General features: G+C 37.3%; 1 protein-coding gene across 1 annotated transcript; it reads right to left on the bottom strand.

Annotated features, from left to right (window-relative positions):
• Window positions 1–271: 271 nt before the first annotated feature.
• Window positions 272–9,567, bottom strand: LOC306762730 (lutropin-choriogonadotropic hormone receptor-like; the record flags this gene model as incomplete). Its single annotated transcript, XM_079249329.1, has 11 exons — window positions 272–1,421; window positions 1,762–1,815; window positions 1,994–2,182; window positions 4,451–4,525; window positions 4,983–5,051; window positions 5,231–5,308; window positions 5,585–5,659; window positions 6,516–6,590; window positions 6,832–6,906; window positions 9,005–9,076; window positions 9,398–9,567. The coding sequence occupies 11 exons, from the start codon at window positions 9,565–9,567 to the stop codon at window positions 272–274; spliced, it is 2,082 nt and encodes a 693-aa protein (XP_079105455.1).
• Between the last annotated feature and the right edge of the window lie 3,605 nt (window positions 9,568–13,172).

A 13,172-nucleotide genomic window follows, 5' to 3' on the forward strand; every position in this document is an offset into this window, starting at 1 on the left:
TCTGGTCATCATCTTTGTACCACAGTATCTGTGGGGGGGAAATGAAGCATGCAGCACCCATTGTCTTCAACTTGAGGTCTCTTGGTTTCGATTGATAAAATTCTGAGTTTGCAAAATGGTTCAACTCAGACCTAATACTTGCCATGCAAGACTGACAATGTGTCCACCATGACCTAAATCCTGAAGAAGTGCTACAATTTTGCAGCAATGTGCAAGAATGCACATGCTGCTCTTAAATTCACAGTGAAGAGAAAAATCTGCATTCTGCCAATCATGTGGCTCCCTTATTTAGAAAGCAACCCTTCATCTTTATGTGGTGAGCATAAAAGCTAACTGAGTGAGGTTTTCTGAGGACTGTTTTTTGGACGCAGGTCTGTTGTGAGCCTTGAGTCTGTGATCTGTAGAAATCAGCGTCGGCATGGCAGCAGCCGCAACGACTCAGCAGCTGGCACACATCCTTCCTGAAAGCTCGTGTGAAGATGGTGTAAAGGAAAGGGTTGCAAAGAGAGTTGATGGGATAGAAAAGGATGAGCAGGATCTTGGAGTGAGACACAGTTATGAGGGGCATACGCAAAGCTGCAGAGATGGCAAAAAAGGAGATTGGTGCCATGCATAGGAAGTCTGTAAAAATCAGCACAGCCATGCGTTTAGCAATTTTGGTGTCTCCGTTGCGGGTGGAGTGCTCTGGGTTATGAACACTGAGGTAAATGCAGATGTAACAGTAGCATACCACAATGAAAGCAACAACATTGATAATGAGCACAGCCACCACGTAAACCTGGGAGCCTAGAGTGTCGATGTCCATAGGCAGGCAGATGCTCACTTTGCTGTAACTGCTGACCCCCACTAGAGGGAGCAGGGCAACAAACAGAGAAAAGACCCAGCCTGCCCCCATCATGGCTGTCACGTGGTGCATCCGCAGCCTCTTGTTAACATGCATGGCATTGGTGATGGTGTGCCAGCGTTCAAGGCTAATCACAGTCAGTGTGTACACTGATAGCTCGCTGGCAAACACAGTCAAAAACCCTGCTGTACCACATCCAGGCCCCGTCTGCCAGTCTGTGGCATGGTTGTAGTATTCGTGACGGGAGTGGTGGTCCATGAAGGCAATTAGCATGAGATAGAGCCCCATGCACAGGTCAGCAAAGGCCAGGTTGCACATGAGAAATCGGGAGATGGTGAGCTTGTGGTGGCTAATAAGCAGGATGACCAGAACAGCGAGGTTACCGGCCACAGCGAAAACTGTAATTATCCAGGTGAGACAGCGCAGGAAGTGAAAGCCCAGCAGGTCCTCGCAGGGATTAAAAGCATCTGGCTTCGGTGTGCATGTGACAAAGGGGTTGTTATGGCAATCATACTCCAGGTCTGGATAGTGAAAGCTGATGTCATTGATGAGATTCATGCCATCATCAGTTTGCTCTCTAAAGAATACACAAATATTAATGTTACTATCAAAAAATACCAAACAGATTTATTTTTTGTTCTCATCCAAACATCTATGAGCTAAAAGGATCAAGTTGAAAAAAGCAATCAAACCTTGTAGTTTAATTATTTCAATGTTTTTGTACATATTTTTAACTCTTCTTCCTCTCATGAGGGCGATGTAAAGTGAAAACTAAGACAAAAGTCAAATTCCTTATGCAAATAAGTTGCATCACTTCTAATTTAAGAGTTAAATTAAGATTATTGCATCTTATTCTAAGTTAAGATTGGGTAAATAAATCAACAGAAATAACTGATTCTGAATGAAGAGTTACTTACATTTCTGTTTTGCTGAGATCACAAAACTTTGTGAGGTTCTTTGAAGTATTTTCCCTTTTATAAAAAAAAAAAAAAACAACCCACAAAAAACCAAAAGGTTAGATTGAACGAAGTTTGGAACTCTGCTGCTAATTACCAGCCTACTGATAATCTGTATTCATGAGGCAGAGCTCTGGTTGTTTATGCAGATGTGGATGGATTTGTTGCATTGCTGGGAGCCATGGTGGGGTACCTTTGCTTCCTACGCCATGTGTGGAAGGCACAGCAGTGGCTGGGGTACGTGAACTCTGCTTCCAGCAGTTCATCCAGGCTTTCTAAAGGAGGAAGGCTCTTTAGGGCAAACGCAGAGCTGGCATTCAGAGATCGTACCTGCCTCAATCCTTTGGGTGGGAGGGAACTCAGAGCTGTGGAGGAAACATCCCTGAAACAAACAAACAAACAAACACACACACACACACACACACACAGAGACACAGACACACACACACACACACACACAGAGACACAGACACACACACACACACACAGAGACACAGACACAGAGACAGACAGACAGACAGAACATAGACATGCATTTTAGTAAGGATTGGCAAACAGTCATTAGAATAAAACTCTTCTAAAAAAGTAATCAGTTTTAAAAATTTCTTGCATGTTTAATTAAAATTCAGGAGAATTACAAAGCCATTCTGTTCAAAACAGAAGCTGTTTGGTATTTTGTTGCTGATCAATTTGCTTTGGCTTCCACAGTTCTAGTGACTTTAACCATAAACTCCCAGTTTATAATTTTTTTTAACATGAATAATGCAAATAGTCATGTTTTATTCCAAAGAGACACTTTTGAAAATACAAAAACTAAAGTAACATAGTTCCATTGCAGAAATGAAAAATGCAATTGTTAAATAGTTTTTATTTTATATTCAAAGGACCATAAAGGATCAGCATTGCTTCCGTACTTGGAGTCTCATCTAAGCTAGAAGTGCCCACACTGGACCCCACACATGCAAATCAAGGGTGTTTTGCATTTTAACATGCTCACAAAGAAGATAAGAGACCGTTTCACATGTACCTCACAGAGCTGCTTGCAATCAAGAGACCTTGCAAGCTCTGTGGTTCAGACTTTGCTATTGGTTTGCTAATCAGTATTTAGCAGTCTTGTCTGTTGGTTGTTTACACAGACAGACTGTCACCTTCCTAATCTATACAACAATAAACATTGTTGGGAGTAGTAATCTTGCTTTTTGACCCAGTTAAAATATCACTTGGACGTGGCTTAATAATTTGCAGCTGTCAAAGTAAGTGCATCTGTTGAGGCAAAAGTTGCACGTTTTAATGCTTTTTTATTTAAACAACGTTCATAAACCATCTAGAGTTTGTTGCACATTAGCTGAAAGGAACAAAACGACAAGTTCCAGAAACCTTTGTTGAAAGAAATGACTGGATTTTCCTTCAGAACAGGACTGCTAGCTGAAAGTTCACAGTTCAGTTTACATGCAATGATGTTAAAAAAAAAAACCAAAAAAAACAAAGCTATTCTCATCCTATATGCAGTGAAATACTTGTACTCAGTAACACCTTTCTTTTTAGGCCCGCTCTTGCTACAGCTGCCATTCTGAAAATTATGATGCACATGATTACTATTCATTTTTGGGTATTATTTTACTAATGTACTCCACAAACTCAGAGATTAAAACTATAAAGTAACAAATTCACAGGGTTTTTACTTCCCAAGATGTTGGGAGGATATGATAAATATTCTCTCTCATTAAGCCAAAAACAAGATATTTAGCGTGCTCTGCTTGCTACCAGTATCATTCAGAGCTAAAAGGAGTAGAAATGGCTCTGAAGAGTGAATTACTTCAACCTCAAGCTGCCAAATGGTTTGCAGAAAGTTCTGGAGTGTTGCTTTTGCACTCTGACGCTTTGCAACCTTGTAACTCTCTTAATGGTTACTTTAGCCACTAAACTGTATTGGTGACAAATGTGACCTAAAATGGCTTGAAAGCACTTTGTTTTTTTTGTTTACAAAGTTAATTGATCAAGTTGTTGAATTACTCTGAACATGAGAAAGTACAGCAGTTCCATATAGACCATATATGAGCTAAAATAAAATATAGAAATCAGTAGAATGGCTCTAAATACAAAAGATACTCACAATGAATAAAAGCAGTAAGGGCATAATATAAATGTTAAATGTGACAGCTCCTGTTGATTCTCACATAGTCTTGGGTAAAACACTCCAGTTGTTTTCAAGAGGTAGTTTTTTGGTTTTTTTTGACAAAACAACAGGAAATACTGACACAAAATTGTAAATTGGAGCATCCTGCTCTGTGAAGATTTGTACCAAACTAGTTATTAAGAAAAACCGTGGGTGACTTTGCCAAGTGACAAATACAAATTCTGCATTATGCAGAAGTAGAAGCATCTCTCATTTTGCACACTGTGGGACCAGCAGCCCTTTTTTATTACAAGCATTTCGTGTTTGTTTTCTACATCAAAGTGCTTTATAAATAAAAGTTTGCCTTATTGTTGGATTGATACACAAAAATCTAGGGCACACTTTGGAAAATAATGAAAAGAAAAATGGCATGTTTTGCTTTTTAAGCCCTTCCTTGCTGGGATTATGTGCATCTATGTGTCACAAGTATAAATAACCTCTCTCAGTATAATATCTTAATTTAATGTGACTTACAGATAACTTGGACCTGTAGCTCCTTCAAAAGCATCTTCTTCAATGCATTTCAGATGTGTGTTGTCTCTCAAAATTCTACCAGAAACACACAATAATAATAATAATTAAAAAAAAGCTAAAACAAACAAGCAAAACATGTAACCTCAAGCTCAAACTGTACTTTTCTACTTAACACATAATATAAAAAGAAACCAAAGATGACATGAAAATGGCCAACAATGCCCCCGAACCGTTATTCATCTACTTTTTATTTTCTCAAGTTGACACTGAGGAGGATAAGCATTATTTTTAGACTGCAGGGTGTCTTTACATATCTTGTCCTCATCAAAATTCAGCGTTGTGGGGGCAAGACAAGAAAACAACAGGGCATCCAATCTTTGTTTAGTCTTACATAAGGTTTGTTTACTGGTACACTCAGTTTTCATGATTAGTGCAAGAGAAGCTTGACCAGCATATTTAGCAGGAGGATGCTGCATTGCTACAGGATACTGATGCTAGTTGAGGTAAATGTCATGATAATCAAAATGCTTACAGTGTGTTGAGTTTGGTCCCATTGAACGCATGAGATTTTATTTCCTTGAAGCCATTTCTAACCAGGTTCCTGTCAAGGACAAAATGTTAAAAATTCTAGTTTGTTGTCAATAGCAGCTATCACCAGGGTCAGAGAACTGAACATTTAATTACATAAGGCGCATTAATAAACACGCCTTACTAAGTGTGACAGATTGTTGCTATTAGTTCCCATATTGTAACAAGAAAGAATTACTTGTTTGTACTCACATGTCAGCGTACTTCTTTGTGATGCCCTGAAAGGAATTGGCAGGAATGATGTCGATGTTCATGTTGTCTGCCATTTCTCTGCAGGCACCGGATAGAACGTTCATTAGAGCTGTTTAGCTTAATTTGCAATTGGACCAAGTTAAGCGTGTTCACACAAATGAGTGCAGTTTAAACTGTGGTACAGTCTGACAGATGTTCCAGCTGGGGTCAGAGGACGTAGATGAAGTAAAACTTAAACAGAGCTCAGAATAAACAGCTCTAAGAATTGTGATATGAAGAACATACAATCTTGTAACGTGCTGAAGGACATTAGTCCATTTAAGTGATGTTCTACCTTTAAGTAGCATTACTTACAGAATAAAATTTGGTACCAAGGAAAAGATGGTTGTGAAATCTGGAAAGAGTATGATGCCTGTGTTAGAGATGCTCCTGCATAGACAAACATAAAACAGACAGGTGATCACAAACAGGCTGGATTAACTCTTCAAACTACCTACAAAATGCCACAGTGTAAGAATGCAGGGATCCACTCTATAAAACACACCGCCCTCTGCTATTGATGTGTAAACATACAACTGTACATCGGTACAACACCACCTTCTTTCATCCAATAATAATACATAATAGTTCAGTTGTAAAGAGACGGAGCAGATCAAACATCAGTGTCTAATAACCTGAATAACTTCAAATTTGAACAAAATATTTTTACTAAAAGAAAAGTCTCTTATTCAGTAAGTCAGTAGGTAGTGCAGTTGCTCGTCAGACAGTGTTATATTTGCCATTTGGAATGAAAACTCGTCTCTGATGAAATGAAACGATCAATAATGCAAGAATCCTTAAATTTGACCATCATAAACTGAGCTCTCATCATTTGTATTGAACTCGTATATTTCCTGTCTCCACTGTTTGCTCTACTTTGCACACAGCTGCCGAGCAGATCAGGCTTGACAAAAAACAGCCAAGTTTGTGTTCCTGCAGGTGTTTCCAGTCAGCTGTTTGTTACATATTACTGCTCCAATTGTTCCTGACCCTTGCATGTAGTTGTTTCTGTCCAAGTCTGGATTTTAAAGCTTCATCCTCTGGAGGATGATGCATAGTTACCATTTTCAACAATATTTTTTTTTCTTTTTAACAACACTTTGTTTCCCTCTGTGGACATTTTTCTAAACTTCAGCACCTCCAGTACAAAAGTCACTTGGATCTGAGTAAGTCTCTGCAGCAGAGGATTAGACTAGATACATTGTTTGTTCAAACATATAAAATATGCATGTAAAAAGAAACTTACAAATATTCCAGCCTCGGCAGGTCAGTGAAGGCCCCCTTTTCAATAACTCGCAGACTGTTGATATTCTGCACTGAGCTGCAGGAATAAAACCGAGATACGCATCGGTGATTACATTACTGTTAAAGTGGCTGTCAACAAACAAAACAGAAAAAGCCGTTCATGCATCTGCTGCTCTGAAAATCAAGAATTAAGCACTGCGCTTTTACAGACTTAATCCAATGAAAGTTGCTAAAACACACACGGCATGTTAAAATGAATAATTGTTTTATCGTCTCTGAATATGACGTGAGGGAAGGGAAAGTGTCACTTAGCCTACATTTGTGCCAGACTGTGGAGGGAGAGGAAGGCGTGTCTCTGGATGTGTGTGATGCAGTCACTCTGGGAGATCTCTCTGTTTCGGAGAGTATTAGTGCCACATTAGTCAAAAAGAAGATATTGACAAATCATTCTTGAAAGAACCTCAGAATAAATTCTTGATCCACAGTGCCAGGTTTGCATAGGACTGCTTAGGTTTTAATGCATTCTGGGTAAAAATGGGACAGAGTTGATTTATACTGGGTTTCAGGCCATGGGGAAATATCAAAATACCACCACAGACAATTCACAGTTTCTAGGGCACTACACACACATGCTTGACCTCATGTTTGGAAGAGCTCCAGACATACATCAAAGATGCATCCAGGCCAGGAAAACCAAATGAAGACTGCTTTAAAAAAAAAAAAAAAAAAAAAAAAAAAGGACTAAAAGACGACGAGAGGCAAACAAAGTCAACAAGACTTCTTAATTTGTCCTTGATTACTTTGTTGTTTGATCGTCAATTTCATAAAAATGCACTCCATCTTCTGTTTGTCGTCATTATTTTCAAGTGCCGCTTTACTGTAATCAGCCAATCAGCTTGTCTTGGGACTCGTCAGTGTTTCCATTTCAAACCCAGAAACAATTAAAGGACTCCATCTGTGCCACATACCCTCCTTTTCTCCTCCTCTTCTGATTGCAGCGGTGTCATAATTACTGCTTACAGTTACAAAAAAGCCTTTTTACATGAGATGGCGCTGTGATTTTAAGTATGCGTCATCAGTGACAAATCGTAGAGCTCCTCGTGTCATCCCTACTTGACAGGCTTTACAAGCTGGGAGAGATGAAGGATCACAGCTTTGAGATTCTAAATTTGCATAGACTTACATGGAATATGGGCTAAAACTAAAGTATTTTGTGATACATGCTAAATCTGCACAAAATGAAGCAATTGCATTCATATCTTGGTTTTGACAAGATCATTTCAGTCCTTAATTTCTTTAAATCAAGCAATTTCTTCAGTGGATTTGATGGTGTGTCTAGATTATTGTAGCACTTATAACCCACCACAAAGATCTGGGGGAAAATATATGCAACAATTTAAAGTCTCATCCCCCAAAAAAACTGGCAAATAATAATAAAAGAATTAATTAAAAACATTGATATACAATTATCAATTAATAATGCCAATATAATGAAATTCCTTATAAATGAAACAATTAGTCCTATGCATGCACTGTAAAACACTTTGTAGCCAAAGGTTTTGCATTTAAGATATGATAGTAAAAGCATGTAAACAAAGTAAAAACAATCTTTTTAAAAAAAAAAAAAAAAAAAACCCCTCATCGTACAGAATCATTATTCAGTGGAAATAGCCAGTTCACCGTGGACCTATTTTTTTGGCTTATGCCAAATGAAACGGCTCCTTATCAAGTCTCAGGGTAATCAAAGTAGATAGGACATGGAATTTGTATTTTATTCTGATCCTTTATGCTCAAAATGTATACCATGTGGGTGGATGTGACAGGAAAGGCTGATCCTTTCTATTGACATGCAGGTAAAACAATCTCAAAACACATTTCGATTGGGGTAAAAAAAAAAGTAAATTTCCTTAAACTCTACTGCTTGATGACCCAGGCAAGCAATATTCAAGCATTTAGCATAAAATTATGTAACAGTTGACTCATGGAGGAGGGAGCCCTGACAAAAAAACAGAATTTTAAAAGAAGCACATGGCCCACCCATGATATTATTTATTTTCAAACAAATATTGCAGGAGTCATTTTAAATAGTCATAAGCAGCTATATGTGTTGACATGTCCTGTATTTACTAAAACTGCAACACACCTGCATTTATTCTATAATACAAAACAATGTAAATGCTCTGTGCACACAGTTTGAGCAATGTCCTGGTAGATGTGTGTAATTTATTATAATTTACCAGTGACTTCTGGACATGTTGGTCCACCTGTTCACCCTTATTTCTTATAATACTTTATTAGTTGGACAAGATATTTTTGGTTAAGCTATTAACAAGACAAACATTTATTCAATAGAAAAAAAGATGTATGTTTTCTTGCATGTCACAAAGAATCTAATGTGTTTCCTTGAAACATAAATTTGAAGGCAGAAACTTTACTACAGTAAATTTCTTTTCAATGGAAAAGAAAAAAAAAAAAAGCAGAACAACTTACATTATGGTAATGTTCATCAGCTCCTTGAAGGCATGAGTGGAAACTTGTTTCAAGGGCAGATGGGTGAGTCTTCTGTAAGATTGATGAGTAAAATGATTAAATCCTCATTTATTCTGCTACACATAAAAGAAACAAAAAAAGCTACAAAACGTCTCTTTAAAGATGTTTCTCCAAATCCAGTTCACAGTTATTGTTTTAAAAATAGTCCAAGGAAGATTTTAACAGCAATTGAAGAAAAAGTTATAGATGTGCCAGACACAATAAGTCCCTGGAGGGAAAAAAAAAAAGTTGATAAAGTAGCACTTTACAGGTTCAATATAAAACACCAGAGTCTCTGCGGAAGGATTATTGTGACTTTAGGCGACAGATAAATCAGAAAGTCAGGTTACTTACAGTCGACGCACAGATGTTGCTCCTGTCCGGGAGGCCAGCTGAGTCTCTCTGCTGCACTGAAACGTGTCGGAGGTGCAGCGGCAGATGGCCGGACAGGTATAAGCCCTGCAGGAGCGCGGGTTCAGGACGCCGGACAGCGCGAGCAGGAGCCAGACCGCCCGGGGAGCCATGTGCGACACCAAGGCGCCGCTCACTGCGGAATTAAAGCAAGAATGTGAATACAAAAACTCATGTGGGTCTTCACGAAGTTGAGGACAGAACACTACTGAAGGGTGGAGGGGTTGGGGGGTAGAAGCAGGCTTTATCATACCAGGCCAAAGGGACAAGGCTGAAGGAGCTCTCTCCCTCAGTGTGCGCGAGGAACTACGACTGCCTTCAGGTGCTGTCGTGATTGAAGTTACTCGCTGTGTGGGAGACACATCAAAGTGAGACACGGGCGGATTTTTTTCTTTGACAGCTGAGCTGCACAGATGTGACGTTTAGTGGGAGGAGACAGTAAAAACGCTGCCAGACGCCATGGTGTAGTCAAGGGACCGTCACTGCGCTCCCATTAACACCAGGGGAAGTTTGGATACTTTTGGATAGTTTTTTTAATTGTTTAATGCAGTTTTTAACGTTTCTTCAAATGTATTTATAGAAACAGATTTCAGGTTATCTGTGGTTACATTAGGGAAGCATTAAAAAAAAAAAAAAGTAGGCTAAATGAGTCTGAATGGCCTTGTGGGCAGCCCGGGTTTGAACAGGTCTGATCTGTTTTTACAAAACGTCAGAAATGACCCTTTCTCTCGTTTTTAAAATATCTTTCTGAAAAAATCAGTGTGATTACAGAAAACATTTTTCCGTATTTTTTTCCCTGGCTTTCTTTATAAACAACTAGCAGTCTTGTTACCCTCCCTTTTTTAAATTTTTTTTTTTTTTAAAACTGGATCATCTAGCCCTGCTTAGCTAGCGCTGATAACCTGGAAACTGAGGTAGGCCACTATTTGAGCATCTTAGTTTATTTTCAGCTTCAGTGTGAAAATCTCTAATAACGGAGTCGACATGTAATCCCTAAAATACTAACTCAAAATATAAGACATTTTCCATACATTATCTTAAAACTAGATTTGCTATATGGGCACTGCTACATAGCTTCATGCTAACATCAGGTTAATAGGATACAGTAAAATACAATATCCAAATCAGAATGACAATAATAATGTCAATAATAATAATAATAATAATAAATTATAATATATCCATTAATTATCCACTCCGCCCTCACACTTGGGGATGGTAAGCTACATGTGTGCAACCACAGCTGCCGTGGGGCAGACTGATGTGCACCAATGGCCTTTCTGACCACAACTAAACATGCATTCATACACCAGCAATGCCAACAAGGGGAGTGAAGTGTCTTGCCCGAGGACACAACCGTAGATGACTGGGGATGAGTCAACTTCTCTGGGCTTGAAAGCATCTGGAATAGACTTACAAAGTGGAAATGTGTAGGCTGCTGTGTTGAATCTATATTCTGGACAACCTACAAAAATCACCATCTAAACTGTTATCAGGAGCAAGTCTTAAAGCCAGACAGTGTGATAATATAGAGCCCACTGAAAAGGTCATTAACACTTCTGGGATGTTCGTAAGTTCATGCAAAACCCTATTCTGTACACATTTAATACATCCTAGGCCAGTTTAAAATCACAACCTAATATGCATGCTTTTGAGCTGATGCAAACGTGATCAGAGGAAGCCCTTATTGCAACAGTTTGTTTACCCAAATTCCACACAAAGAGGCCTGAACTGAGATATCAGCTAACTTTAAAGTTACTAACCACAAATTTTTTATTGAAACACTTACATTTTAAAAGTTTTAACATACATTTGATTCAAATGATCACATGCTTTATTTGTTTATTTTTGCATCATTGAAGATTGTAATTAATTGCTTCCAACATGGGCAGTGGCATTTAAAATGACCATCCATGGAAAAAGTGGGTCTCAATAAGTTTCAGACTATATAAATAGCTATTGCTAAATTTGGATTTTTACAACAGCAACATAATTTTCTTCCTGGACATTCAACGGTGAAAAAATAAATGTATGGCTTAAAAAATAAGACACTTAATAAGGAGGATAATGTGGTTTTTTGTGGTGGATTTAGTTCACAGCTGTAAAAGTCTAATGCAAAATTCAGAGTTTGACAGGATATTAAAATTGTGTTAATTTCAAGAGATTATTCTCATTGCATTAATGCATTCATTTTGACTTGATTAATATATATATATATATATATATATATATATATATATATATATATATATATATATATATATATATATATATATATATATATATATATGTATATATATATATATATATATATATATATATATATATATATATATATATGTGTGTGTATATATATATATATATATATATATATATATATATATATATATATATATATATATATATATATATGTATGTTTATATATATATATATATATATATATATATATATATATATATATATATATATATATATATATATCTATATATATATATATATAAATGAATAAATAATGACCTTGAGAGCCTCACTGCCTTGGTCATTGGTAAGTAGACAAGAGGAAGAGTGCAGTCAAACAGTACTCTTTGTAGGAGCTGCCAAGGAAAGTGACCTGGAATAATCTAAGCAATTTTTGTACAAAGAACCTGTTAAATTCAGTACTTTTCTCAATAGTATTTAATTTGTGAAACACTAGGCCATCATTTACGAAAGGAAAGAATTATTTTAAACTACAATTCCTTGCCATCCTTTATAATGGTGACACATTTTATATCTTATTAAACTCATTTGGTATAAATGATAAAGTCTCAGTAAATTCTGATCATTAATTACTTGAATTTCTCCTGCAAAATTATATCGAAAAACATCTAGACTCACATTACATTTTAGTCTAATTTGGTTGAAATTGTAAGTTTTTCTTTAATCCTTACAGATTTTCTTACCATATCTTTTACTCTTTGACTTTTTCCAGTGACTTGATGAAAGTTTTCAGGAACATTTCTTTGACCATTTGAGCATACTTGGAGACTTGAATGCAATTTCCATGACTAAAAAAATCCAACAGCTGACAGTGATGAAAGTGAACCAGACAAACCTCTGTGACCATCATCTATCATGTCAAGTAGAGGGTTGAGACAGCTCTACATGGAAAGTTATCTTATACTTCTATGGTAAAGTTCATTTCAGACTTTTTATGTTTATATGAATAAATAAGTTAAATCTGTACATTTAATTTAAATATTTTATTATTTTTTAAAACACACACATAAAAAGTTACATGTGTTTGTACTTTAGTAAGGAGTGTCTACTTTCCAACCTCTGGAAACAGATGGTGCTCACTCAGGATGCTTGTTTTAACTGAATTGTCCACCATAGAAACATAAACCAGAACAAAGTTGTTTAATCACTGATACAAATTCAGCACAGTACTGTTGCTGTACGCATGCAGTTTACACCACTTTCTATCACGAGCAAACATAAGAACAAGTCGAAATCCCGCTCATGTTGGCGCATCAAACAAAAAGCTGTCATCAGCACTGTTTAGCCAAGTCTCCTCTGCTGTCAGTGACCCTGACCCCATTTACCGCTCTCTCCTCCTGCTTCTCTGCCATGCCACTATGACCCATGTCAACAAAACTGCAACACCTTCTTCTCACTGCTGCAGTGTAACAGCCACACACACATCCACACACACTCTCAGTTCCCTGGAGAGGTTAC

The sequence above is a fragment of the Telmatherina bonti genome (assembly GCF_933228915.1).
Source record: "Telmatherina bonti genome assembly, chromosome: 11".
In the NCBI taxonomy this organism is placed as follows: Eukaryota; Metazoa; Chordata; class Actinopteri; order Atheriniformes; family Telmatherinidae; genus Telmatherina; species Telmatherina bonti.